Source organism: Branchiostoma lanceolatum, chromosome 10, assembly GCF_035083965.1.
Source record: "Branchiostoma lanceolatum isolate klBraLanc5 chromosome 10, klBraLanc5.hap2, whole genome shotgun sequence".
Taxonomy (NCBI): Eukaryota; Metazoa; Chordata; class Leptocardii; order Amphioxiformes; family Branchiostomatidae; genus Branchiostoma; species Branchiostoma lanceolatum.
In genome coordinates, this window is record NC_089731.1 from 5,146,330 (window position 1) to 5,173,908 (window position 27,579).

At 42.4% G+C, this 27,579-nt stretch overlaps 2 protein-coding genes across 3 annotated transcripts; one reads left to right on the forward strand and one right to left on the reverse strand.

Annotated features, from left to right (window-relative positions):
- Nucleotides 1-2,131: 2,131 nt before the first annotated feature.
- Nucleotides 2,132-16,047, forward strand: LOC136443048 (alpha-enolase-like). Of its 2 annotated transcripts, XM_066440110.1 has the most exons (13): nucleotides 2,132-2,249; nucleotides 4,660-4,774; nucleotides 5,133-5,228; nucleotides 5,584-5,642; nucleotides 6,130-6,199; nucleotides 6,436-6,645; nucleotides 6,980-7,069; nucleotides 11,856-11,912; nucleotides 12,445-12,587; nucleotides 13,082-13,251; nucleotides 13,730-13,816; nucleotides 14,590-14,757; nucleotides 15,488-16,047. In XM_066440110.1, the coding sequence occupies exons 2-13, from the start codon at nucleotides 4,687-4,689 to the stop codon at nucleotides 15,555-15,557; spliced, it is 1,308 nt and encodes a 435-aa protein (XP_066296207.1). In that variant the 5' UTR covers nucleotides 2,132-2,249; nucleotides 4,660-4,686; the 3' UTR covers nucleotides 15,558-16,047. The 2 variants fall into 2 exon arrangements, with proteins under 2 accessions (XP_066296207.1, XP_066296206.1); XM_066440109.1 differs by lacking the exon at nucleotides 15,488-16,047 and having other exon boundaries at nucleotides 2,187-2,249; nucleotides 4,666-4,774; nucleotides 14,590-14,794.
- LOC136443052 (general transcription factor 3C polypeptide 3-like) lies at nucleotides 15,891-27,579 on the reverse strand. The gene is made up of 16 exons (XM_066440115.1): nucleotides 27,268-27,579; nucleotides 26,834-26,935; nucleotides 26,206-26,398; nucleotides 25,786-25,895; nucleotides 25,215-25,347; nucleotides 24,564-24,737; nucleotides 23,621-23,809; nucleotides 22,986-23,090; nucleotides 22,400-22,537; nucleotides 21,705-21,814; nucleotides 20,689-20,866; nucleotides 19,569-19,735; nucleotides 18,860-19,045; nucleotides 17,731-17,947; nucleotides 17,281-17,352; nucleotides 15,891-16,904 (listed from the first exon to the last, which is right to left on the reverse strand). The coding sequence occupies exons 1-16, from the start codon at nucleotides 27,535-27,537 to the stop codon at nucleotides 16,714-16,716; spliced, it is 2,535 nt and encodes an 844-aa protein (XP_066296212.1). The 5' UTR covers nucleotides 27,538-27,579; the 3' UTR covers nucleotides 15,891-16,713.

Sequence of the window (27,579 nt, forward strand, 5' to 3'; positions counted from 1 at the left end):
TTTATTGATGTAACGTTAATCTAGGAAATCACTACCGTTTCAAGACGGAGCACATACACAGAGACTCAGGTGTGTGTATGTGTGTGATAGCTTGTTTGTTTGTTGAACAGATAGATTTCTAAAGGTGCATTCACAAAGCTTAAAGTGACTGCTAGTGCAGGATTCTTTTCTTTTCAGTCTCCAATTCACATGTCCACTTGTAAATGATATATTGTAAAATTCTAGTCAAAATGCAAAACCAAAATATGAACTTACTTACGTTCAACGAACAATAAAGATATTGAAATTTCATGTTGGGCTATAAGCCTGTAAAGATAGAAGTATATATACTACATACTATATAGATATTAGCCGAATGTTATATTATACTAGTATTTTCGTGTTCTTCTTACATCCCAGGAATGAACTAGAGTCTTTATTATACAAAATCATAAACGTACTTCTCGTTTCTTCATGTTTATTCAGCTGCAGAGTAACTATGTATATTTGTTTGGTATGTCAGCAGGTAAGGAAATGTATTGTCAGCTGTATGCGCCTGAAGTATTTGCAAATTTTCGCTTCAGCTGAAGATACTATACAGACATTTTTATAAAGAGAGTGAATATACACCTGAGAGACAGACAATGATCATACTACTTTGACAATCTTTATAAACTTACGAGTCTACGCTTTTAATGCGGGCTTTTGCTTCTTCTTTGGAAGCAGTGGAAAATAAAAGCCCCAATATGATACAGAAAAAAGGTGACCATCACATGTACAAATGTTTATGTATATGACGGTTTTACGCCATGTAAGGTAGACTTGTTTTCATTTGTGCATCCTTTTATACTGTATATTTTTAGTGTGCTGATCGTTGTGATTTTCAACACTTGAAAGTTTTACCTTTGTAACTTAATCTATATTGCGTGCCATGGAAATAAAGACATGTTATGCAGTAATAATAATTCTATTTGCAAGTTCATGCCCGAGGGCTTATTGCAACATGAAACAATACATAGCAAGGGCGTTGTTTTCCCAACATTTAGCGTTCTTATTTACCATGCACTGCTGACACAAAATGGCGTCCCACATAGTAGGGCATGAAAAAAAATGATCCATTTGCTCCTGGCAGACGACTTGTCACCTATAAATCAAGTGAAATTCCGAACGGCGTGAAGACAAAACATAAATAGTTAAGCTTTGAAATTGATATCACCTCAGGCCTAGGGCAGGGGCAACAAATGTCAATGACCGATAGAGCATCGTATGCAAGGTTTTGTTTGTTCAGGCGGCTTGAAATGAAACTCCAGGTATTGTTTTCAAACACCCTACTAGTATAATTCAGTGATTACTATGTTGATATGAAGTTATCTCTAGTAGTATTGACTTGTGACCAACCCCCTACTATCTGCGCTAAGGTCAGAAGAACAGAAAGACGTACCTTTATTGGTTAAATATGTCTTTGTTGCAATCCTTTAGTAAGTTAACAATGCAAATATAGAGTTTAGACATGTCTGTAGAGGTAACATGTAATCTGAACTCCTCGGTCCGTAAACGTATTTGTCAGTGCACAACAGCGCCACCTGGTGGTCATTTTGGAAACTGCAGCTAAGATAATATTTTTGCATCTGCTTGGAGATTTGATTTGATATTGATGTAGTTTAAAAACGAAGATTTTCTACTTTCATCTTTGTTTGGCAAAAATTAATCTAAGTAAATTGACCAACAGGCGCTTCCAGAGGGGATAGCTGACCGGCGCAAAATGGTCTGCTTGAAGAAACGTCCTAACCACACATCTGCTTGAAGAAACGTCCCAATCACACATCTGCTTGAAGAAACGTCCCAATCACATATCTATCTGAAGTATCGTTTGCAATTTCAATAAATCAAATCAAATCAAGAAACGTCCCAATCACATACATGTATCTGCTTGAAGGAACGTCCCAATCACACATCTGCTTGAAGAAAAGTCCCAATCACACATCTGTTTGAAGAAACGTCCCAATCACACATCTGTTTGAAGAAACGTCCCAATCACATATCTGTTTGAAGAATCCTCCCAATCACACATCTGCTTGAAGAAACGTCCCAATCACACATCTGTTTGAAGAAACGTCCCAGCCACACATCTGCTTACAAAAACGTCCCAACCACACATCTGCTTGAAAATATAACGTCATAGGTGAATAACCTTGAGATGCAAATGAGCCCCGCTAGTCACGTGACCGTCTCTCGCCATCTTGCCGTCTGACACCAGCAGCCGTCCCACGGTACGTCCCGATCTTCTTCAAATTTCTCCTTTATAACGCCATGATATACAACACTGTATTACTGTAACGTTAGCGAAAGATGTGTTCTTTCTCCTGTAAAGATTTGGGTGCTCCTGCATAAGAATTTCAGCTGAAATTTGAAATATAACGTCAGCTGTACCTAGCCGGTTAGGTGAAACTTGAAGGTGACCCCATGTACATCAGCACGTAGACCACGTCTGATCCGCACGTTAAAATATTTATTTACGTATTGACCTCGATTTTTGTGTGCAACGTCGAACAGACTTTCTTCTAAGTAAAGATGCGAGGGACTCCTGAACTTCCTGAAGTCCATAACTTCAGGATTCATGATAGATTTATTCTGATCAGTTGTTTCACGCTTTACTCTAACGTGCCGGCATGTTTGGCCCCTCCCCCTTTGTCATGTAAAAATGTGAATGATTTTCACGTACATGTACTCGATAATGTCTTGTTCCTGTCATTATTGACCCCACACTAGTATGGTTCAATTCGGATATTTTTCTATATTCGAGTTCCAATGGATTAGGACTAGATTCCGCATGCAAATTAAGGTTACATTAGGAATTCAAAGCTAGTTTAACCTCCTTGGTTTAACCAAACCTCATAGATTTAAGTTTAAACATACATGAGGTGGAGCAGTGAAAATGACATTGAAAGATTGCAATAGATTTCGACAAAAAAATGCACAATTAACTTTAAAAAAATACAAAACTGCAAAATATTCAATGTACTGTTGGACAGTTAAATTTGTACATAAAAAAGTGGCGTGGTGTGGCGTAATGGTGAGAGCATAGGGCTGCCAAACAACGTGGCCCGAGTTCGATTCCGGCTCTCCCCCAGACATGTCTGGACATGCACCCGACGTTGTGCCCTTGGGAAAGGCACTTAACACAAAATCCTTCACTTCACTCAGGTGTAAATGAGTACCTAGCTTTGTCTAGGGACGTCCCTCGGATAGGACGTTAAATGGAGGTCCCGTGTTTGGGGAGAGCCACACCCCGCGCACGTAAAAGAACTCACCACACCTTTCGAAAAAGAGTAGGGGCATGCCCCGGTGTGCGATGGTCCAAAAACCTACAGTCGGCCGCACATGGGTTCGCCCTTAGTAATAGCCTCTGGCTAGTTGGGTAACCCTGGCAACATGCCGAACCAATAAATAAATAAATAAAAAAATAAATAAAAAAAGGTCATTGCAAATTGATAGATTGCAGGTTGCCTTACATCCATATGTAACTAAATGTAATAAAAGATTGTATACCTGGCAAAAGATAAAACAATTTTGAGCTGTAGAAATAGACATGTTACCAGCCTATAGGAATCAGATACTAGTATTCAGCACGTTTTCGCCAATAAACCAATGACAAACTAACCATAAGCTATATGACACTACTTGGAGTACAGCCAGTTTTCTGGGTTACCATAGGACATCCATTGCGCTTCACGTAAAATCATCCAAGTGGTCCGGACTTCTAAATATGGCAAGTACAGATCCTACGTGGTCTACTTGCGCGCAGTGACTGTTGAAAATTGGGGTGACCTTTAGCTTCACACCCCAGTAAGGTTAGCTGTTCATTTTCAATTTTAAACTAAAGGACCACTTGGATGCTGATCACATCTTGCTGACAGACACACTCTAAGGTTAGTAACCCCAAAGACTGGCTGGACTCCAGCATGTAAGAATTTAACAGGAACTAGTGCTATGAGCTATGGATACTGTGTCAAAGGAGATAGAGCAGAAATAATGCATATTTAGAAAGATCACAGTGTTTCCCAAAAATTATGGCTACCAGCAGGAAAACAGGGTGTCCTCTGGGTGTCCCCTGCAAAAGGAGGGCGTCTAATTTTTTTGTTTTATTAGCAGTAGGGCGTCCAGAAGACACCCTGGCGCCCTGATAGCTGATAGCCTGCTACTAATCAAGACCATTAATCTAAAAAGATTGGACTTTCTTTTATAACTTGCTATTGTTGACAAGTAGTCTACAGACCATTATGCAGCCATAATTCTTCTTCTTTTTCAACTTTGTGCAGAACCTCAGTAGGTTAAGGGCTCAGGCACGATGTAATTTGGTGATACTGTAGTCCATAACTCCAGTAACCCCTGCCCTAGACAGGGCTGTAAAAACATATCACTTCTATTTTAAGGTTTGGGCTGGATGGAAGAGGTGTCCCTCGCACAGTAGCAACTAGTAGGTTGTTTCAACTTAAGCTTGGGTAGGAGTGCATAGTATTAGTCTTCATCTATGAAAAACTTATGAAGCCATAATCTTGAGCTACATGTAATTTATGTTATTGATGGCATGTGAACACTGAGAAAGGATGAAGTGCTAGACTAGTATTCTAAATATCCTGTTTTTGTTTACATTCATTTGACATTTATTTGTTTTTGCAGAAGCAGAAGCCACCAATAGCAGCCACCATGTCCGGGATTAGCAAGATCCACGCTCGTCAAATCTTCGACAGCCGCGGGAACCCCACGGTTGAGGTCGACCTGGTTACAAGCAAAGGTACTGAACCATGAACTTGCAACCTGTTCATTTCGTTTATTGGTGTATGCTGTGAATTTTAAAGATCCTGGATATATAAACATGTACATGTATCTAATCAATGAAAAAGATTTTTGTTCTGCCACCAGGCCTATTAAAACCTCCTGCAGCATATCCCTTTATGATTACTTGATGTAACTAAACATAGTAAATTTATAGATACGCATAGCATTCTTCATAACTTTTGTTTGGGGTTTCCCCCCAGGGCATATTGAAAAACACCAGTCGGTGATATGTTTTCCCCTTGAAGATGAAGATAGAAATAAACAAACAAACAAACTGGGCCATCTAAATCATTTATGTACCCCTTGTTCTGCAGGTCTTTTCCGTGCAGCGGTCCCCAGTGGTGCTTCCACTGGAATCTATGAGGCTTTGGAGCTGAGGGACAAGGATCCCTCCAAGTACCTGGGAAAGGGTAGGTTAACAAACAAACAGAGCCGCTACATGGCTGCTAAGGAGAGACATAAAATTAAACTGCCTGTAGTAAGACATTGATTTCAAGTATCTGTACAGGTCTTGAGCTACAAAAAAGAAAAAATAGAAAAATACATACACCATATTCATACTGACCTGAGTAACACTGCATGCACTTACAGGTACATACAATGTACTTTTAGGTTCAACAGTTTTCTGTAACTAGTAAATGTTTGGTGTGCATCCGATGAAAGTGATTCTGTCTGTGGACAAACATGCATATGGCAGGTGTTGATTTCATGCTGCTGGCTACAGTGTTTGTTATTGGAAAACTGTGAATTGTCTTCTTTCTATAGGTGTGAGCAAGGCTGTCTCCAATATCAATGACATCATTGCTCCAGCTGTCATCCAGAAGGTAAGGAAAAATTTCTAAAGAAATAAAATGATAGGTGATGAGCTCAGTTTCAATAATATCTCAAGTCTGGCACCGAGAAATTACATCTATGTTAGAATCCAGCTCAGGTCATTCTCCATGTGTAGCAAACCATTTTTGTATTCTTCATCATCATCATCATCATCATCGGTCGACCCCGGGGGGGACGGGGTAAGTTGATGGACAACTGCAGACCACTCCAGCCTATCCGCCATGCTGCACTCAGGTCCTCCATATGGATTCCGGTGTCTCTGGACAGAGTCCTCGGGAAAGTTAGCTTTCTGGAGTGAGTTTTTCCCCGGGGCCTCCACAGAATGAGTGAGGAGATAATCTCCTCACTCCCCTAAAGGTAGTGACCAGCAAACTGGACCAGCAAACTGGACTGTAGTCTTAAAGGTTAACAAGCATCTTTGCATTTGCCTAGACCTGTTACAGACTCACAATAGATGTTTTTCACTTTTATCCTCAGAACTTTGACGTGACAAAACAATCGGAGGTTGACCAGTTCATGTTGGACCTGGATGGTACTGAGAACAAATGTAAGTAGATAAACTTCATCTTGTAAAATTTATACCAATTCAAAATTACAAATGTATAACTAACAAATTCTATAAAGCTATTCTACAACAACAACAAAATATTTTGCATATATCACAGTCATTAGCACATCACACATCCAAAACTGCTAAAAGAAAACACAGTGACTGTTGCCGTATGGTAATGTCTTTTTCATAGCCAGTCTTGTAAAAGAAATCTTTTTACGTGTTTCGAACAGCCAAGCTGGGAGCCAATGCCATCCTGGGAGTGTCCCTGGCCACAGCCAAGGCCGGCGCAGCCCACAAGGGTGTCCCGCTGTACCGCCACCTGGCAGATCTGGCCGGTAACACAGATGTGATCCTGCCTGTCCCTGCCTTCAACGTCATCAACGGAGGCAGCCACGCTGGCAACAAACTCGCCATGCAGGAGTTCATGATCCTGCCTACTGGTACGTACATGTGTAAGAAGGTTTCAACAAGCAAAATCAATCAAATGTAGTCCCATAGATCCAAGGACTAGAAATAATCCCTAGTTTTTGGCTGGTCAGAGACTTACATTATTGGACAAAGAAGAAAGCTAATGGCACTCAATTCAAGAAGAAAAAAAGACTACATGTTGCATCCACCCTTGTGAACAGCATAACTCCATAAGCTGTTGATGGATCCTTATAATGTTTGGTAGGTGTGTAGGGGTTGGGAACAAATGTCAAATTCAATAATGGGCCGCCTAGCGGCTTTTTTCTCTGGTACTGCAACTGAAGTTTCTCAATATATTTCTCCCAGGTGCTTCCTCGTTCCGTGAGGCCATGCAGATGGGCTGTGAGACATACCACAACCTCAAGTCCATCATCAAGAAGAAGTACGGACAAGACGGTAAGCTTGAAGCACATCTTTTGCAAACTACTGTGTTAACACTAGCTACATGTATGTAGTCTTCAAAAGTTATTATGTACAGAATCTTACATTGATGAAGGTTAAACATCCAGGTAATGAGACATGCCATTAATAGCAGTTACTCATGCAACTGAATATGATTTATAAACGGTCAGATGTTTCAGACATCATCCACTGTCTTGACAAAACTGGTCACTGACGGTAGACAGCGGATGCTGTCTGAAACGCCTGATACTGTCTGAAACGCGTGACCGTTTCTAAATTCTATCCAGTTGAAACTAGCGTACATCAAAATCAATCAGGATTGGACAGAATCTTACCTTAGGTGTAAGATCAAAGACTTACATTATTGTATCATAGAGCTGGAGAAGAGAATTAAGTGGTCAGAAATTTCTGTTCATCGTGATGTACCAGCATATGAATGTAATGGTACATTATTGTCGCTAGGTGTCGCTCGGTGAAGGACGCTGAATTTTAGCTGTCCTGTTTTTAGTCCTTTCACCTGATCTTTGTGTGCTCTTATGAGCCTATTTGGATCCCCCAGTTGGACGATGTCGGGCTTCTCCTGTCTGTGCACCCTGCACACCCAAGCCGCTCACGATTGTCATCGCTGACCTATTTCTACCGGTCAGATTTCTGAGGGCGCCCCCCTCCCCCTCAGGTATGCCAAACTGTGATAAGTGCAAGGCTGGCGGCGCTCGCCTTTGTCAGGGGGACGTCTTGCTGTGCCCTAGATGTGTCTCAGACGACAGATCGCCTAGGTGTAGTGATCCAGGAGCTACATGTGACCGTTCTAGTGTATATGTGAATGATCTACTGTGTTATGTGGTAAACAAGATGGACACCACTCCAAACGACATCATCGTCAAAGTCTGTTGTGAGACTTATACTGAGGAGGATATTGAGACCAGCAAGAAGCTTGTCTATGGTCTCTGTAGCCCCCCAGACCGATACAAAAAGCGACGGGGTGCTGACAGGTGTTCGTCCAACATGTTGGATATTCTCGAGGTTCTGCACTCAACCCCGCCGACTGAGATGCCGATGTTCGCCTCAGTAAAGCTGCATCTCCCAGCTGTTGATCTTACCAACTTTGACGTGTCCCTGTGTCTGCAGGAAGTCAGGATGGTAAGGCAGGAGATGGCCGTTATACGGGAGGCCTCGCAGGACAACTTCAGGCTCAGATCGGAATTCACCAAAGCCATGGAGGACAACGCCCGATCGGTCGAGAACATGGAATCTGAGCTTGCCTCACTCAGAGCTGAAGTGCAACAACTTCGCGACATCAAATCTGATCACATGAAGGACGTCCCGATCAGTCAAGAGTGTCGATCCTACGCAACTGTGCTAAGCCAGGATAAGTCGGCACCTCCTCCAACCCCTCGCTTAACAGGAAAACAGCGCCAACTAACTGTAGCCCCGACAACAACATTGGCTTCCTCGCCTGCCAGGCCCAGTGTTACTGACGACAACAGCGGCTTTACGCAAGTCCGTTGTCGTCGACGCGGCAAGGCCATCGTTGGTAGGGCATCCAACAAAGGATCCCTCGTAGTGGCGAAACCCCGACCTGTTGAGGTGTTTGTGTCGAGACTCAGTGTGGAAACATCCGCTGAATCCTTGACCCAGTTTCTACACGACAACGAGATGGAGCTTGTAGACTGTGAGAAACTGGTGACGCGTTTTGGCTCCTACGCATCCTTCAAGCTGGTGATCGGAAAGGCCGACTCTGAAAAGATCTTGTCGCCGGATTTCTGGCCCAGTGGTATCCTGGTAAGGAAATTCTACCAACGATCTGCTCCTCGTGATCACTAATGGATAACAACAAAGGACGGTTGACTCCCTTGAATGTTGTGTCTTACAACTGCCGATTGCTGAAAAACTCTGTTCAGGTTGTGAAAGACCTTTGTTAAACTTCCGACATTGTCCTACTGCAGGAACATTGGTTACTCCCGCAGGACCTGCACCTTTTATCAGAACTCGACGATGATTTCTTAGCTTTTGGTACCTCCCCCGTTAACACAGAGGAGGGTATTCTTCAAGGTCGCCCATATGGCGGTGTAGCTGTCCTTTGGAGGCAGAACATTGGTCTAGAGGTCAGTATCGAGAGTTGCGATGAGGATCGAATTTTAGCCATAAGTGTTAAGTCTGGAGATAGACAAATGCTCCTTGTATGTGTTTATATGCCAACTGACTGTGTTAATCATGCTGATCTGTTTATGGAAAATCTTGGTAAGATCGAGTCACTTTCGAATGATCTAGGTATCTCTAACATCTGTATTATGGGTGACTTTAACACCCGTCCTGACGGGCGGTTTGCCCCTATGCTGTATGAGTTTTGTCAGGACAACAACCTTCATGTCAGCGACGTTGAGTTGCTTCCCAATGACACGTTTACGTACTTCAGTGACGCTCATGGGACAACATCTTGGTTGGACCTTTGCGTCTGTTCTGAAACCATGCATAACAACATCATAGACATGAAGGTTGATCATGGCTTCCTGTCGTCCGATCACTTCCCACTGCAAGTATCGTTCCACTGGGAGCCATTGTTTGTAAATACAGCTGAGAACCCACCTATGAATGTTAAGTATGTTAATTGGGAACGCGCAACTACAGCCGATCTGCTTCGCTACCAAACCTACTCTGATACACTCCTATCTAATATCCCCATTCCCGATGACGTTCTCTACTGTAACAACCCTAACTGTGATAATGATACTCATAAGAATGCCATCCTTCACCTTTCCAATCAGATAATAAACACTCTTCATGCAGCCGCCTCCGCTTCTCTCCCTAATAAGAAACGATCCTCCCCTTACTCTGTACCCGGCTGGAACGCCGTTGTCAAGGAGGCCCATCAGGCCGCCCGAGATGCTTTCCTTCTCTGGCGGCAGTTGGGCCGTCCTAGGCATGGAGCGGTCTGGAATATTATGCGTAAAACAAGGGCGAAATTTAAGCTGCTACTGAGGCAGTGTCGCCGCTCTGAGGCCCAGTCTAGAGCGGACGCGCTTGCCATGCATCTTCATCAGGGGGGTTGCAAGAGTTTTTGGAATGCTCTGCGTTCGCAAAACCGCTCCAAGCCAAATCTTCCCAACACGGTTGATGGTTACACGGGGGCTACAGATATTGCCAATATGTGGAGAAACTATTACAGTTCCTTGTTTAATTCGGTTAAGTCCGCTAATCAAAAGCAATCTGTTATGCATGCAATGGAATCCGATGTTAGCGATGTAACCACGGTAACAGTAGGAGAGATATGTGATGCTATCAATGACTTATCCAATGGGAAGGCTAGTGACGTGCAGGGCATTTCAGCTGAGCATCTCAAGAACGCCGGGCCCCAACTACCCGTTCTGCTTTCATTTTTAATTTCCTCTATGCTTAGACACGCCTATGTGCCACCTAGCATTCTGAACGTTGTACTTGTCCCGGTATTGAAGAAGCCCAGCTGTAATGCTTCGAACAAGGACAGTTATCGTCCGATTGCAATTGCCAGCCCCTTGTTAAAAGTTATCGAATCTGTACTATTGACATACCTTGACGATTTCCTATGCTCCCCGAGCAACCAGTTCGGATTTAAGAAGAAACATGGAACTGATCTATGTATATTTGCCCTCAAAGAAATTATTCAGTATTATCGACAAAGGGGCTCTCCTGTATTTGCATGTTTTCTGGACGCATCCAAAGCGTTTGACCGTGTGAACCACTGGACATTGTTTAAAAAACTTATGGATCGAGGGGTTCCGATGTACCTAGTTAGATTCCTGGTCGTGTGGTATAGTACGTTGTCATTCTGTGTCCGGTGGGGCCACACCCTCTCGGATACATTTACCGCTATGAATGGTTTGCCTCAAGGCAGCATATTGTCACCAATCTTGTTCAATGTGTATGTATCCGATTTGAGTACCGAGCTACTGAGGTCTGGAGTTGGTTGCTATGTTGGGGACACCTTAGTCAACCACTTGATGTACGCGGATGACATTTGCCTCGTCTGTCCGTCTGTTAAAGCGTTGCAGAGACTGATCAGTATTTGTGAGCTATCTGGAGCGGATATTGACATGTTGTTTAATGAATCGAAAACACTATGTATGTACTTTCCGTGTCGCCGCTTCCGCATGAGTATGCCTTTGCCGCCGCTGATGCTGTACGGTACCGCCTTAAAGTATGCCTCTTCTACCACATATCTTGGGTATATAATTACCCCTGATCTTTCGGATGACGCAGCAATCCGAGCTCACGTCAGAGGCTTTTATTCTCGGGCAAACTCACTCCTCCGGCGGTTTCGTTACTGCTCAGCGGCGGTAAAAAGTGAGTTGTTCTCAGCGTATTGCTCCCCGATGTATTGTGCCCAAATCTGGAGTAATTACAGCGTGAGTGCGATCTCCAAGCTACGAGTGGCTTACCACAGCGCAATGAAAATGCTCTTTTCCGTCGGCAGGCATACAAGCACTAGTTGGTTGTTTGTGAATAACCGGACCGACATGTTTGACGCAAGGCGTCGCAAGGTCACCTACTCATTTGTTACACGCCTGCTGTCGTCTGACAATGATATAATTAGAGTGCTTGTACACTCGGATGGCTTTTGCCATAGGCATAGCACATTCTGGCGACATTATGTAAAGTATTTGTAAGTGTAGCTTTGTAAATCTTTGTTCTGTGTCTGTTTTTATGGGCCATGGGCCTGATACAAATAAATAAAATAAAATAAAAATTGGCAAGATATATTGTACTTTTGTAACAACTCCCTTGTTTTACTATATTACTACAGCCACCAATGTGGGAGACGAGGGTGGATTTGCTCCCAACATTCTGGAGAACAAGGAAGGTAAGCAGCAAAACTATTCTTGAACTTGAAGCACATCTTACTGTGTATACTGCTTGTCAAGAAAGACAGATACAATTGCAACACACGGTGTTCATGTGAAGACTTACTAGTAACTGCTGCCAGACCGTGTCAAGGAACCCTGTAGTACTAGTAGTAGTAGTATAATGAAATACTGGATACTACTTCTACTACTACCTTTTACTCTATCTAGCCTCAAAACTATAATAACGTTATAGATTTGGTGCAAAAAGGCTGCCAAACCAGGGATAAGATGGAATAAAAGATACGCCCATATTGCATCTTGAAAGCTTGTACATTTTTCAACTGCGTGTAATTTGACAATAAACTAAACAGAACTTAAATTTACAGATGTGACTGACAGTTGGGTGTGCAGTCTTCTTTTTGGTTGATTATTTCTTTCATGTTGCATGTTTTATCTTTGGACTGAATGTTGTACCTGCTTTTTCAACGTTAATGCATGCAACAGATACGCATACATTTGTGTCCTGACTTATTCTGTTTCATTTTCTAGCCCTTAACCTGCTGATGGATGCGATCAAGGCTGCTGGCTACGAGGGACGGATCAAGATCGGCATGGACGTCGCTGCCTCCGAGTTCCACCGCGATAAGAAGTACGACCTGGACTTCAAGAGCCCGGACGACCCCAGCAGATACGTGAGTAGCCAAGGCGGAGGTTTTGTGTCCAGTTACATTTGTAAAGTTAGGGATTCTCTTCTTTTTCTATTTAGATTTTCTGCTGAAGTGATTCAACAAACACAGTTTAACCATGTGGAACTGAAATGCATGACGAGAGGTATCGCATCATATTGTAACCATATGTATATGCTATGATGCACCGGTGAGTGGTGAGAACTCTTATGTTGGAAAACAATTCTATAAAATTTTCATCACCGCTTTAATTCAGCCCTTCGTCAGTTGTCGATCCTTTTTTTTTCCACTTTTTTGAACTTAACTTTGTAGACTTTGAATAGCTAACCACATTAAGACACTTGGTTTTGTGGTCATATGATATCGCCCATTGTTCAAAAGTGCCAGGAATTTTATGTTGCCCTATGACTGTTTTTTTTTTCTTTTTCTTTGGAAGTTTAAATATTTTTTTTTTTTTTGCAACCAGGAATTACAGATTTTGTTCTTTTTTTCCCTCCCAGATCTCTGGTGACCAGCTGGCGGAGCTGTACCACGAGATGATCGCGGCGGCGCCGATCGTGTCCATCGAGGACACGTTCGACCAGGACGACTGGGAGATGTGGTCAAAGTTCACCGGACAGACTGACATCCAGATCGTAGGGGACGATCTGCTGGTCACTAACCCCAAACGGTAAAGACTTGGTCTAACTTGGCTCATTTTAAAAGTACAGTCAAAACTAGGTGGTGGTCAAAGTGTGTAGTGCAACATAATACCACAATGTTGGTCTCTTTGGTTTTTTTCTAAACTTTGCACTCAAGTTGGTATTAGGAAAAGCTTTTTGAATTGTATGTCCATGAACGCAAATGATCATAATTAGGAATGCATGAAACGTTTACATTTTGTAACAATTTGTATAAGGCATAAAGATAAGGTTTTACCGATTTCTTACAATGTACAGTATGTAACTTTAATAATAGAGACAAACATTGGACTACTCTCAAAGGTACAAAAGTGATAAGGAAGTGATTCACATCACAACAAACATTGTAAATGGGGTGGCATTGTTTGCATTGAAATGGTGGAAGGGTTCTTTGTGAGACAGCGCTGTCCCTGTCCTTGGTTCTGATAAACCATAAGGTCTCATGTTTGTGTTGCTTTGTGTCGACAGTATCAAGCGGGGTATTGACGACAAGGCCTGCAACGCCCTACTGCTAAAGGTCAACCAGATCGGCTCTGTTACTGAGTCCATCGATGCGTAAGTACAACATCATCATCATCATTGTTACCCACATATACTGTAATTCTTGATTTGTTAACTGTAACTTGATTTTAGCTGATTTAACGGTCACTTGACAACCGCTAAAATTAGTATTTGAGACAGTAATGTTTGTTCAAACCGTTAACCTTAAGTGCCGTGACCTACTCCATTTTCCCCAAACCGCTATATTTTCCTGCCGCTATATAAGTGATTTACAGTAGCCCCAAAAGGTAAAAGTAGGGGGGGGGGCAAAGTAGGGCAGGCCTCCAGCCTGGCACAGTAAGACTCAACGGTGGGAGCCATCACAACCGTGAAAGGCAGGGCATTCCACTGTGGGAATGGTACAGGGGAAATATGAGTATTTGTATGTGTCTGTTCTGGCGTTGATGGTGTGAAATGTTCGACTATACTGGCTATGATCAGCTCATGGAATGTTATTGTAAGCATGACTTAGTACCTACATGTGTGATGAAATAAATTAACTATAGATTAAAGTTTACACTTTGACAGAAATGAAAGCAACAAAACATAAACCGTTTGAGTCCTTTAAGGTAGCCTTTAGCTAGCTATTCTTCCAGTTGTCCGATGATAACACAATTCAATACAATACAACTTGAGTGAGCCTGAAACATATAGATGCATGCACATCAGGGCTAGCTACATGTGTATGTACCTAGACAATTGTCAGGCACAGCTAGATATAGTGTACAGGTACAGGAACAGCAGTTTAGGTCCAGACATAATCTAAGATCTAACCTTGTGCATTTCAGCTGTAAGATGTCTCAGAAGAACGGGTGGGGCGTGATGGTGAGCCATCGCAGTGGGGAGACAGAGGACACCTTCATCGCGGACCTGGTGGTCGGGCTGTGCACGGGACAGATCAAGACCGGCGCTCCCTGCCGATCTGAGAGGCTTTGCAAGTACAACCAGCTACTCAGGTGAGGCATTATTACATAATTAGTTGGTAACTGTGAGACCCCGGTTCAATCCTGGGAAGGGCATCTCGGTTTGGGCTGCACCGTCTTTCAGGCTGTGCACGGGACAGATCAAGACCGGCGCTCCCTGCCGATCTGAGAGGCTTTGCAAGTACAACCAGCTACTCAGGTGAGGCATATACAGTGAAACAACACTGTACATAGCGTCTGTCTTCTCTGTCACCGCCAGTGGAAGATTAGCTCATCTGTTCATTTGAGCTAATCTGGTTCGAGATTGCTTTATCAATTCAAATTAGATCTGAGAGGCTTTGCGAGTACAACCAGCTACTCTGGTGAGGCACACTGAATAATCAAACCTACCTCCAGTGCAGCCAACCACCTCCAGTCATAAGCCACATTAGGACAGTCCATTTTTAAGTTAAGGTGAGAAGGTATGTCCCTGTAGCTCAACTGGTAGCAGCCTCACAGTGGAGCTCCTGGATCCAATAAGCTTGTAGCTGGGAGACCCCAGTTCAATCCTGGGAAGTATCTTGGTTGGGGCTGCACCATCTTTTGGAAGGCACGTAAAATGGGGGTCAAAGTAGTTGTTGAGGCTAAGTTTGACTGTACCAGACTTTTACACTTCAAACTCTTTTACACTAGTACTGGTTTAGGGACATTTGAGCAGGAAAATATCTACATCCAAGCAATAAGATTAAAACCAACATTATCTGTTTTACATCCTTCTGTACAGGATTGAGGAGGAACTCGGAGACAAAGCGAAGTTTGCCGGAGTCAACTTCCGCAACCCCCAGAAGTCTTAAGCAAACTTCATGTCTCAGTTATTCTGCAGTGACCTACACGTACAAAACTGTCGGAACTTGTAGACTGCATATTGAGTGTTTAGAAGAATGCAAATATAGCACTTGACTGTTGAATATTCCTTTAGCAAATAATTAAGAAAACAATTATGACACTGGCTGCTCCTAACTACCGCACTACTTGTCACATAAGTCACGAATGAAAAACTATGTTGTAAAGAGTGTGGATTTGGTTATTATGAAGAACTAGAGCGCTGAATTAGATGTACATTATAATGTATGGTTCATACGAAAAGCTGCAAGATTCAGTTCAGTTTCTGTTTGGTCTTCCGTGTGTGTTGTCTGAGACAATTAAAAGATAGTGCTATCTTTACATCAAGAGATTGGAACCCAAGCATGTTGCACATGTCATGTTCATACTTTAGAAAACTACTTCAACTGGTGCTGGGAGTACATGGCAGCTGGAATAAACAGTGATGTGGTTCAGATTTCATATTTTCGTCCCCCCTTCTCATTATTGAAGGATTAGCCATCTAGTATGTAAGTTTTGTGCACTACCCTGGTCCAGTTTTAAGTACCAAAATGACACATTGCACTGTGTGACAGTTTACAAGATATACAGGGCAGACAAATAAAATGACCCATCAGAACAGATTTTAATCCTTTGTGGACCATAACATAAATTTATTACAAAAAATAGACACTCTTTTTGGAACAATGTACAATGAGATCTCATTATATACAAGCTAGCACCATACCTAAACATACAGGAGACAATTTTCAAGTCTCTAGAAGCCACAACTATATTAAGGTGGATAAAGCATTATAACATGGTCGGGAAACAATAGCCAAATTGAATGTAGGATATCTGAGATTCTTTTTACACAACCAGGTAATCTCACCTGCTAACGTTTCGGAAGTACTCCAGTCAGAAGCTCTGATGAAGGTGTCTGATAGACACCGAAACGTTAGCAGTTGAGATTACCTGGTTGTGTAAAAATAATCTCCGATATCCTATATTCTACCAACCTGATGAATTTATTTTCGGGGGCAAATTGAATGTAGTTGTTTATGGGACCAAAAGTGACATACAGTCAAGCGAGAACTTTTGATCCTGTAACACTCAAGCAAAACACAGTTCTTCACACGGTTGCAGGTGCTACACAACACAGTACTGGTCTAACAGCAACTTAGCCAAGTTCTTGGATCCGCTGTTGCTGTAGATAAGGGCAAGGTTGTACGCTACTTCTCTCCGTAAGTCCAGGAGGTAAGAATACTTGGTGTCTCCAACGTCAGGAGGATTCATATGTAGAGCCTTTTGGTAGTAGTGGATGGCAAGGTGCTCTAGTCCTACATGCAACACAGAAAGTTCACATCCACAATTCTAATTCATGTAGTACACATTAAATTATGGTTATAATTACATGTTGTAGAGTTAAGTTATATGTAACTCTAACCCAATATGTACAGTATAGGATCGCAGATTGTCCTAGGACAGATACCAATTGCAATCAAATTAAAACTGATCCAAGTTTGTCCTTGGACATATTGCAACCAAAATCTGTACTAGTAGAGTTGTGGTTGTCCTAATTCTAATCTGTGATTGTCCTCAATCTCTACAATGAAATAATCACCAGTAAAGTTACTGAAATGAAACAATTGACAATGATTACAGCAATTATCAAGTAAAACATCTTACTCAAAAGGCAAGAGTAATGCACCTTACCTAGCTGATGGAGTGCTCTTCCCACATTGTAGTAGGCCTCCTGTGTTTCACCACGCTGAATCAGGTATTCATCTATCAAAAGAGATCACAGATTTAGAAATGAAAACAAATAAAAACATACATGATACTGGTAGACTAATAAATCTAAATGTATGTGAAACAAGTGAAATACTGAAAAGCAAACAAATACAGGAAAAACCTTTTCAGTTGAAACTATCAACGTTAACTGCAAAAACTTAACAAGGTGAAGCAAGACCTTTATTGTACATTCGTAAACTCCTTCTTGCTTCTTTGTACATGTGGAGATGTATGAACAGATCATGTTTCTTATACAAGGGTTATCTAGATGCCAAAAAAATATAAATCTATCTGTTGCTTTTTAATATTCGAAGAATTGGAATTTTTCATTAATACATTTAAAAAGTACAATAACAAATTTCAAGGACATACTTAGAAAAGACATGCCCTGCACCAGGACAAAGTGCCGCTTGATGGTGTACTTCTGTGAGGCCATGTGGAAGAATGTGACTCCGATCAGCAGCAGGGACATGGGGTTGCCGGGGTCCAGGCGATACGCCCGCACGTACTCGCCCAGTGCGTGCTTGTAGGTTCCTGATATCAGCGAGTTGTGGCCGTTTAGGAAGGAGAGTGCAATGTTGTTTTGATTCTGGAGATGGAAAGAAAAAAAATGAATGAATCTATTCTGTTATTTCATGGTACAATATACTGAAGGCTTTCAATCCACATGCACTAACTGGTGAAAAAAGTATTATGTGCACCAGGGAAAACAGACTACTCTTGGTCAATCTTAGACTTGAAACTGCATGACATTGTGTTACAAATTCTAAAGCAATCTTACAAATCAATGCCCGTCTTTCAGAAGGGACATAAAATTGGGGTCCTGTGGTTTGGGAGGAAAATTAAAAGGGAAGGCCTAGCAACCCCTCCCTGAAAAGAAATACCCTGCTACTGAAACAGCAAGGAGACTTTCTGACCTGTGAACCTCTAGGTACTACAAGGGTAGTGGTGTGGATCTAAACCCGACTTTAGGTTTAGGTTCGGACTCGAGTCCAGAGGTTTAGGTTCAGGTCCAGACTTGAAAGTCCGGACCTGAACAATAATTTTGGAATATTTTTTCGTGTTACATGTACAATTGCATATTGGCAGATATTTTACACGTAATTTGAAAACTATATATACGGAATTATATACAGTCAGTAATTAACACAAAAGTTCAGTTATAAACACAAAAACAGCAATGTTTTAATATTTTTCTAGTGCAAATTTCACGATTTAAGGAAGGTTTAAGATGGTTTAAAACAAAAAGGAGTGTATGAGTGAGAGAATTTTTTTCAAGTCCGGACTTGTTTCCAGACGTTTAGGTTTTTTTGGACTTGAACCTAAACGTTTTACAAGTCCGGAACCGGTCCGGCCGGACCGATCCGCACCACTATACAAGGGTTACAACAACAACAAATTAATCAATGCATGCACAATACACAATCATATATTTCTTGCATCATAATTGATAAAATAAACAGTTTAAGAAAGAACACTTCTTAAAGAGATCTGCCATCACCTTGATCATGAGTCTAAGACAGAACCGGTGGTGCCGTGCGTCTTCGCTGCTGGTGGTGATCTGACTGAAGACGTTCCACAGCTGGTTCACCTCCGTGTTCTCCATGATCATTGGTCGAACAAAAAAGTATGCCATCCGGTAGTTCTTGTTCAGGCAGCACGCGCTCAGAACCATGTACTTCAGCTCCTGAAATAGAATAAAGATAACAATGTAAATCCAGTTATTAAGACAAACACATTTTCAATCTACTTATGTCATGTGCCTTCTCCATATCTACATGTATGTACTTAGGCCAGTATATACATATGTAGCGCTTTACAAAAGAGAGATCCAGTAACAAGCAGCACGCACTCAGAACCATGTACTTCAGCTCCTGAAGTAGAATAAAGGCTGTTAGGTCAGTACAAACTGACAAGGAGGTTGAAAAGTATGTTCAGCAATAGTAGAAAATTGTTCACATTATCACTGATTAAGCTACATTTGAATGAATTTTTATTTATACTTATTTTTTTTGGGGGGGGGGGGGGGATCTGTATTAATATAGCCAGTATAACCGCCATTCAGCGTAACACACAAGCTTCGCAGGCACGCAGCAAAGCAGCAGCTGGTTCTATTACACTGAGCGACATGTCACACCTAACCATGGTGCAAAGATGTCAATTTGTCTTGATCTAAGGAACAAAAGTAAAGGATTGTACTCAAAAGTCACCTTCTGTTTAGGAGCATCCTTCTCAAACTGAGGCGATGCCAGGGCAGCCATGGTGAGATGCTCCACCTCTTCCGTCCTCCCTAACCTAGCTAGACACTGACTCGCCTTACAGAGCAGGTCCCACCATTCTAACTTACTGATGGAGCTCAGCTTGCCACTCAGGTCCACTGGATGAGGAGAACAAAAAATAAGTTACTTCTTTTAATCACCCTCGTAAACCAGGACCGCCTATCGCTCGACTATCGGCTGACATTTGTTTTGGGTAACCAAAGCAACGATGTAACACGTAACCTGATTGGTTGATAGCTTCCCAGCGTTCTTTGCGCGCTGCTTCCGATGAGGGGAAGCAGGTGACGTAGCTATAACCATATGTTGCGGTCCATTTTACCAGGGCCGCTTACGCTCGCGATGTAACGTCGAGCGATAGGCGGTCCTCGTTTACGAGCTCAGGGTGCTTTTAATGAGAATTGCATTTTACTCAAAGCAAGATACCCACTTGTAATATTTTGTTTGTTTGCTCTATTATTCAACTGTATGTGAAAAATCAGCCTGCTAGCCACTTTTTAGTGAGATCTTGAAGAAATAAGGGGAAGAAAAAGTGAAACAAAGATACAGGCTACATGATTCAAGTCCCAACAAATCCATTAAACATCACATGGCTCCGTCGGTCAGTATTGACCATGGTAAAAATCCTAATTCACAACAGCCCTACAGCATCGACTATGGCTAAACAGCCATTTTACGAGAATGGCAGTCTCTGCCACAAAAATCACATCTGTAAGCTGACTCAGTTCTGTTGCAAAGCTCTTTTCTGCGGATCCGCTTTTCTTCTGCGCTGTGCATCAGTCTGGCTTCTCCTGATTTCAGCTGTCTGGACAGTGTGGATCTCCACCTGGCCATGGAAGGGTCACTTGCAAGGTCCTCCCAGTGCTCCGTATCAATATCTAGAGCCTTCAAGTCCCTCTTGCAGACATCTTTGAACAAACAGTCCTAATAACTCCGTAAACACAATCATATACTTAAACATACGTTTGTACATATAACCAGCCACTGCCACATACCTATAAAACTGGTGTGCCGTGCTAAGTGGCAGTTACACCAGCAGACCAAACAAACTCACCAACATGTCTACCCTGCCCGGTCCCCCCTGGTTCGTCCCGCAGGGCATTGAGCTGGTATTTCCGTCGGCGGGACGTCAACTTTGTCACGACCAGCTGTAGATTCTGCTGCTGATACGCCTCCTCAAAATACTTGGACAACATGAGCAGAGAGGAGTCCAAAAAATCTTCCATTCTGCCCTGTAGGGGGGGGGGGGTATTTAGGTTTCAGAAAGCTGACAAACTACAGCTGGATGTTCAAATGCAAGAATCCCTGACAGGCTCCAATGTTGTGCTGTTGGAAACGGCACTTCACACCAATTTCCTCACTCGACTTTGGCATAGATGAGTACACAACTTAGGCTAGGGACGTCCATCGGTTAGGATGCGGAAGTTAAATGGAGGTCCTGTATCTGAGGAGAGCCATTGAGGGCATTAAAGAACCCACCACACATAACAAAAAGGTTAAGTGTGAGTGAATCAAAGAATCTGACCGGATATGCAGCTTGTACTCTTCAGTACAAACCTAGTGTGTTGTGCCATGAGGAGAAGGTGGTTCACCGGGTATATAATATATATCTTTTTTTATTGATTGGGTGGGCCAATTACTCTCTCTTCATAGCCAGGGGCTGAAATGCGGGGAGCTTACAATTGGCGGTGCTAGATCACAAGGGTCTGGAGCAACTGGCATTTGATGCGCAAGTGACCTCATTACAACACTTGCCCCATGTGCGGCCATAGGACTTTAAGTTTTGAACCACGCGCATCGGGAAGGACCCCTTCTTTTTTCGATAAGTGTAGTAGGTTCTTTAGCGTGCTCGAGGTGTGGCTCTCCTCAAACATAGGACCTCCATTTAACGTCCTATCTGAGGGACGTCCCTAACCAAAGCAGTGAAGTGAGGAAAGTCGTCTTAAGTGCCTTTCTCAAGAGAACAACATCGGGGCATGTCAGTGTTTTCAAACTGGTATATAGGGTATACATTGTATGCAATACAAACAAAGCATACAGACAAACAAACACTAAGCAGTGTATCCTGACCTGTGAGTACAGAAGGGTGCTCTTGTGGTGCAGCAGCTGCACGTCAGGACCAGGCTGGCTGGACACCTCAGCAGCCGTCTCCACTGCTGTCGGCATGGCAGCTGGAGCACCTGGGTGTAAGGCAAGACGTCACTATCGTGGAAACAGGTACATTTTGTACACTTAGCAATGATATTGCTTTATTAAAAAAACTCTAACTTTGATGGCATAATATTCAACTATGATCTATAACGTTCTGAAAACACTACTTATGAGCTAGTGTTGTATATGACTTAAGATGCAAGGCAGTCTTCTGATTAGGGTTGTTTACTTGGAATTTAAAGAAAGGCTTTGGGTTAATTTGAATCCCCAGCAGGCCATAATGTTGTGCTCTTGGAAAAGCCACACCTATTTCATCACTCGACTCGACGGTGAAGATAGTATCAAGCTTCGGTTAGTACTCTCAGATGGGACGCAAAACCAGAGGTCCCATGTTTGAAGAAGACATGCTAATAATTTATGAATCCAGGTCGTTTGGCGTAATATAACCAGCTGCTGCTGTGCCGCGTGCCTGCGAAGCTGGTGTGTTATGCCAAATGGCGGTTATACCGGCTATATAGATACAGATACAAATACAGATGACCTCCGTCCTTCTAAAGTATAACCTCTGACCTTGTAATGTCTAACCTCTAACCCGCTAATGTATAACCTCTGACCTTCTGAGAGTGCCTGTAGTGCCTCCTCCGGCCTGCCCAGCTGCTGCTGTAGTGCTGACAGGGACAGGCGTGCGCCCAGGTGACTGGGGGCCATCTCCACAACCTTGGCATAGCTCTGCACCGCATGCTCCGTCTTTCCTGCACAACAGAACAACACATAAAGGTTAAGTATACATAAGCTTATGTATAAGCTTTGCACTGCATGATCCGTCTTTCCTGTACTACAGAAAAACCATGATGAATGTATGAAGATAAAAGTTAAGCGATTGTGGAGTGACCAAAGATTTGACAGATCACTGAACAAATTTCATTGGTAGAGGACAAATATATTGTGCCTTTTGTGTGTTTTGTTGTCTTTTGAACCATACCTTTACACCATGCATCATATTCCAATTATGTAATTGATTAAAAGTCACAAAAATCACTATCTAATCTGCCACTGTGTTACTACATTACCATCAAGATTAGATAAATAGGACTAAGAAAATATAACATTTACCAAATCAAACAATACATTCATACATGGATATTTTAAAAACCTTAAATATCAAATAAAAGTTGTAGTGAGAAAAAAACTTTAGCTTACCGAGAGCATTGAGGCATTCAGCATATCTGAGCCAGACTGCAGCCAGGTTGTACCTGTCTGTGTTCACCAGCATGGCCAGGATGGGACGGGCACTGTCATACTCACCTGGGTGCACAACATGGGTGCAGAGGAAGGCAAGACATTAAAGATCTCATACCTTCCTAAAATATTTTGATTTTGTGAACTTCTTGTTATATTCATTAGCGAGTGAATTTTCGGCTAATTCTGTCTGTGCATTTTCCTGCCTTCCAGCGGGACTCCAAGCCTGTGGTCAGGGCTCCTGAAGGACAACTCTGGGCCCAGGCCAAACCAGCTTTCCATCCTGCAAGTCCTAATAGTACATGTTGTACTACAATTCCATTTTGCAATTCAGTGGGTGTTCATCAAGATGTTGTTGTTGTTGCTGTTTTGCTTTTTACTACCCAAATATAGGGACCATAAAAAGGAAGTCTAGTATATAAGCCGTAGTTAACGCATGGTTTTAGAACCACTTCACTTTAATAATTACCTTTTCAGTTGGAAGTCATACCACTTGGATATGACTTTATTAAGATGCACTTCAGATCCAGGGTTCTTAAGTTAGAACACTTTCAGACGGAATTTCTCCCTTGTATCCTGAAGGAAAGAGCACTTACCCACGTCGACGTAGGCCTCGGCTATGTCCAGGTACAGATCCCCCATGTCCTCAGCGCTCTCCTGTAGTAGCATGTCCACCAGCGGTTTGGCTGCCCCCAGGTAGCGCAGGTGCACCAGGCTGACCGCCAGCTTAATGCTCAGGTCTATCGGAGTCTCAGGGGGAATGGTGCACTGCATCACCTGGGTTTCTGGAAAAGACAATTCAAAAACACTACATAATTTATAACTAAATCTATTATTTATATACTAGACCATTCCCCCTACGATTTTTTATGAGAATGTGCTCACATATTTGCATGGTGGTTATTGATTCCAATGATTTTATACTGTATTATTATGCATTGTATTATATTGTATTGTATTAACTAATGTATTATGATTGTGTAATGATTTTACTGCAGGTTATGTATATAAGTTGTATGTTTGTCTGTACTTGTGGATCAGCTGTTACCAGCAAGAGCCGCCTAGGCTGACCCAGTGTAATGACTTGTCCTCATTGTCAATAAATACAAATACAAATCTAACAGCTTCTGCATCTACATTTGTATCTACTTGTAGCATAACAGAACCAGTCAGAATTGTCCTCAGGAAGGTGATGGACGGTGACCAAAATGTCTGTCTTGAATAAAACACTTAATTGTGTTCAAAGAATTGTTAATTCAAGATGTCCTCTTAAAAGTAGTCTCCCTTCTGTCTCTCCTTCTAACAAATATAAGTCTTATGCCAAAAGTCTACTACCTTTGCAGAAAGAAGGTTCAACTACAAGCAGCCCTACCCTGCCTACAGTTCTAAATGGGAACTATGTGGCTACAGCGTCTTTCCTGAAGATATGGTGTGAGTGTGTACGGTTGGCTTGACGTTGTCCAAAGAACTTTATTCAAACCCACTACTTTTTGCCTCTAGTCATTAGAAAGGTTATTCTATAGCTACAAGCAGACCTACCTTGTTGTCCTGTATCAGGCATGCCCAGTCTGTCCAGTGCAGCCATGGTGTCAGTGACGCCCCCTTGCCATGAGAGCTGGACACTGCAGTAGCTTGACATGGCCTCCAACACGTGGCGATACTGCTTCATGGTGATGTACAGCTCTGTCAGCATGTTCACATCCTCAAATGTGACTGTGGAGACAATATGTACAATACTTAGTATAGGCTTCCACAGCAACAAATATATTAGTTAGGCCACATCCATTTAAGTCTTGGTAGCTGGTTGTCAGATTTTTTTGTTGAAAATGCTGAACTGCAAGAACAATATGAGTTTGAGGTAAAATTCTATAGCCTGGAGTCCAGCCTTCTTAGCTTTAGTCCGCTACCCAAGCACTCTTAGGTTGCGGACTAAAGCTAAGAAGGCTGGACTCGAGGCTAAAAAGTCAGTACCTAATGGCACACACAGTACATTTCAGGTAGTGAATGTTGTCAGATTTTTTGGGTCTTTTTCCATTGCAACTCCTTTTAAAAGCATCAATACATTATGTTATATAAGAAACTTTATGCAAAACACAAAGGGTGGAGGAGGATATAACAAAGGTGCAAAAGAGATACATGTAAGCCTTGTTGTATTGTATCTTAATAGTGTGTCCAAACACTGTTAAGTACCTAAGGTAGGGTGCTTGGTAAAAGCTGCCTGCATGGTTTCTATGGCTGTCTCTGTCTCTCCCGTGGCATGGTAGGTTTTGGACATGTCTCTCATCAGATCCATGTACTTGTTACCCTCCTTCTCTGGAAGTAACTGTGGACGGACAAAAGTCAGACTGTGTAAATCACTGCTTACCCGTGGTTGTACAAATGGCATCATCTTGATAATCAATAATATGCACTATCTATGTCGGTATTGTGTCTCCAATCGTGCTGCTTTAATTTACCAAGAGAAAAATTTAAACCAAGAGAAAGAATACTATACATGTATACATGGGCAAGTAAAGCGGCATCTTCTTCATCAAACAATACCAGATTTGCTAATTGTTTTTGTAGTTGTATTTTAGTTATTTCATTACTTAAAGTATTTTTTTTAAAACAGAAGAAATCCTAGGACTTAGCCATTTATCAGTCTTTAAATAGCAAGTTTAATTTAAAGCAAAATACCATTTCAGAGCTTTCCATATGTCACCTTAACTAAGTAAAGTATCTGCTAATACCCTTCCAGAGCCTTTCTGTGAAGCTAGGTTACCTTGAGTATTTGCTGATACCCCTCCAGAGCCTTCCTGGGTTCCTGTGTCTGTTCCAGCAGGTTGGCCTGTTCCCAGAGGATGCCGATGTTGTTGGGGTCATATCTCAGGGCTATATGGTGGGGAAATGGGGCTATCATAACCTTCATCACACTACTTGCACATGTACATGTTTAAGCTCTCCTTCATCTTTTCCAAACAAGTTAGGTCAATGACCTGGACCAGTTGTGTTTGATGTATCAAATGTTTTGATACATCAAACACATCTGGTCCAGGTCTTTTGAGACAGACAGCTGCCAACATTTGTGGCAAACAAAGCATAGGTCAGCTTGACTCAGCTATGAAAGGAAACATACATGCTTTCTATTCCTAGAGATACAGCCCATAGCTATATGTGTACATGTACATGTAACTACGAGCACCTTTCTTGTAGCAGGTGATGGCCTGACTGATGTTGTTCTGTTCCAGCGACACCTCTGCTAACTTGACCCACTCCTCGGGGTCCTGAGGGTTCAGGTGCGCCGCGATCAGCGCAAACTGCAGCGACCGCTCCATGTCCCCCTTCTCCTCGTACACCATGGCTGCCGTCGAGAACGGCTCGTAGCAGTGGGGGACCTGGAGGACAAGTAAACACCATCACGTTTGCTAAACAAGCTGAAAAAACTGGGCCGGACCAGAACCTGAATAATACCAGTACCCATCCCTAGTCTCTGGACAGGCATACCTGCACATGTGGTTTGAGCAAATCTATTTGTTAGGCAGAGACTGTGACAGCTTTACAATCACATGCAGAATACACCTGCCTAATATATAAAAATATAATCCTTGATACAGAAGCTCTGAATATAACTTATAAAAGCTACTCTCTATGTCTTAAGGGTAAAATTACAAAGACCTTTATACTAGTAATGTGGCAAACCCTGCAAGAATAAAGCTGGACTCGCCACCCACTGACGAGTCCATCAACGCTGTTCAAACTGATCGTCCATCAGGATGAAAAGGAGAAGAAGAGAAGAAGAAGAGTCTTGTACAAAATCCTGACAAACTGACCTGCCTGATAACCTCCATACACATCTTGATGGCGTCGTCATACTTCCCCCGGGCAAACCTCAGGTTGGCCTCTCCCATCAGCCCTCGCAGAGGCTTTGGGACCTGGAAAAAGTAAACACTTGCAAGCAAATGTAGGGTATATCTCATCATTTTCAAGAGTGTCATCTTTTCTTTCTACACAAAATGTAACGCCATGTTGATTTAATTATATCAATGACATTCTCTGGGCTCCCCATCCAATACATTAGGATCCGTTTTCTCTTTGCAATTAACGGCATATATTTGCTCATACAATGTAATATATATTGCAGCTAAATTTTTTTATTTAACGTTTCAGTCTGGTTTCAAACTTTTTCTTTTTGGAACCTGAAATTGATGCACGTGGATATGTCATGAATATAACAACAAACAAAACTTTACTAGTCTTTGCTAACCTCGTTGATTCTCCTTCTCTTGGGTCTTTTCCTCCCCTTCCTCTCCTCCTGCTCCAGTGCAAGCTCCAGGCTGAAGGCTTCAGAAATGTCCACGCCTTTTTTATTTGGTTCTACAGCAGCGGGTTTCGGCGTCTCTTTCCCGTTGTCTTCCTCTTGTTCCATCAGTTCCGCGAACTCGGAGAACGAGAGTTTCCCCTCCAGGTACTTCGCAGTGAGAGAAGTATCCGCCGGGTTAGTTGTGGAACTCCCTTCTTCTTCCACGACCTCCATTTCTTCTTCATTCTCGTCGTCTTCGTCGCTGTCGTCTCCTCT